Source organism: Haliaeetus leucocephalus, unplaced genomic scaffold (assembly GCF_000737465.1).
Source record: "Haliaeetus leucocephalus isolate CR32 unplaced genomic scaffold, Haliaeetus_leucocephalus-4.0 Scaffold390, whole genome shotgun sequence".
NCBI classification, from domain to species: Eukaryota; Metazoa; Chordata; class Aves; order Accipitriformes; family Accipitridae; genus Haliaeetus; species Haliaeetus leucocephalus.
Genome location: NW_010972826.1, coordinates 30,601 through 31,504, shown reverse-complemented (window position 1 = coordinate 31,504; position 904 = coordinate 30,601). Strand labels below are relative to the sequence as shown.

At 61.8% G+C, this 904-nt stretch overlaps 1 protein-coding gene across 1 annotated transcript in view; it reads right to left on the bottom strand.

Annotated features, from left to right (window-relative positions):
- RBM23 (RNA binding motif protein 23) overlaps window positions 1–855 on the bottom strand; it is a gene marked incomplete at its 5' end in the record, with an annotated part of 2,414 nt that extends 1,559 nt beyond the window's left edge. Inside the window, 3 exons of the mRNA XM_010573470.1 lie at window positions 59–211; window positions 563–680; window positions 776–855. Coding sequence (XP_010571772.1) covers window positions 59–211; window positions 563–680; window positions 776–855 — 351 coding nt within the window. The remainder of the gene's footprint in view (window positions 1–58; window positions 212–562; window positions 681–775) is intronic.
- Between the last annotated feature and the right edge of the window lie 49 nt (window positions 856–904).

The following is a 904-nucleotide window of genomic DNA, read 5'->3' as shown; positions in this document are numbered from 1 at the left end:
CACCCCTCAGCCCCCCAAAACCCCATGTCAACCCGTTACGGACCCCCCCGCAGCCCACCTGAGAGGCCTGGACGATGATGGGGACCCCGAGGAGACGCTGGCCGGTCAGGCCGATGGCCAAGGGCACCGACTGGATCTCACAGAACTCAACGTAAGCGATGCCCTTGGAGCGCCGCGAGTTACGGTCCGAGATGATGCGCACGTCCCGCACCTGAGGGGGGGACGGATGGGGACACGGATGCGGTGGCGTAACCACAGAAGCGTTGGTGGCACCGTAAAAAGAGACGTGAGATGGTTGGTGGCACCACGGAGGTGCTGGTGGCACCACGGAGGTGGTGGTAACGCCGTGAATGCGACGGGAGCACCGTGAAAGTTTTGGTAGCGTCATGGAGACGACGGTACCACCGCGAAGAACACGGTAACAACGTGAAAATGCTGGTGGCATCACAGAAAACGAAAACGGCCGGCAGCACCGCAGAAAGGGACAAGAGATGGCTGGAGCGCCCAGAAAGGGAACCAGTGACTACAACAGTGACGCAAAATGACATCGTCAGTCCCTTACCTTGCCCACGGCGGAGAAAAAATCCTCCAGATCGCGGGGTCGGATGCGGGCGGCCAGCTGCATGCAGAAAACGGTGCGGGCGTCCCGCTCCTCGGGGCTCAGGCTGCCCAGGGGCTCCCTGTGGACGATGACAGGAGACACACGGAGAGGGGGTGTCACCTCCCAGACGTGTCCCTGGGGGTCCCCCGCCACATCTCCGCATCCCCAGCTCACCGCACAGGGCTCTTCTCCCGGTAGAGCGGGCTCTTGCTGTGGCCAAAGCGGCGCCTGGAAAGGATGAGGGGGTCACCGGGGGGGTTTGGAAAGAATTAAAGGAGATTTGAGGGGATTTCAGGAGGATTT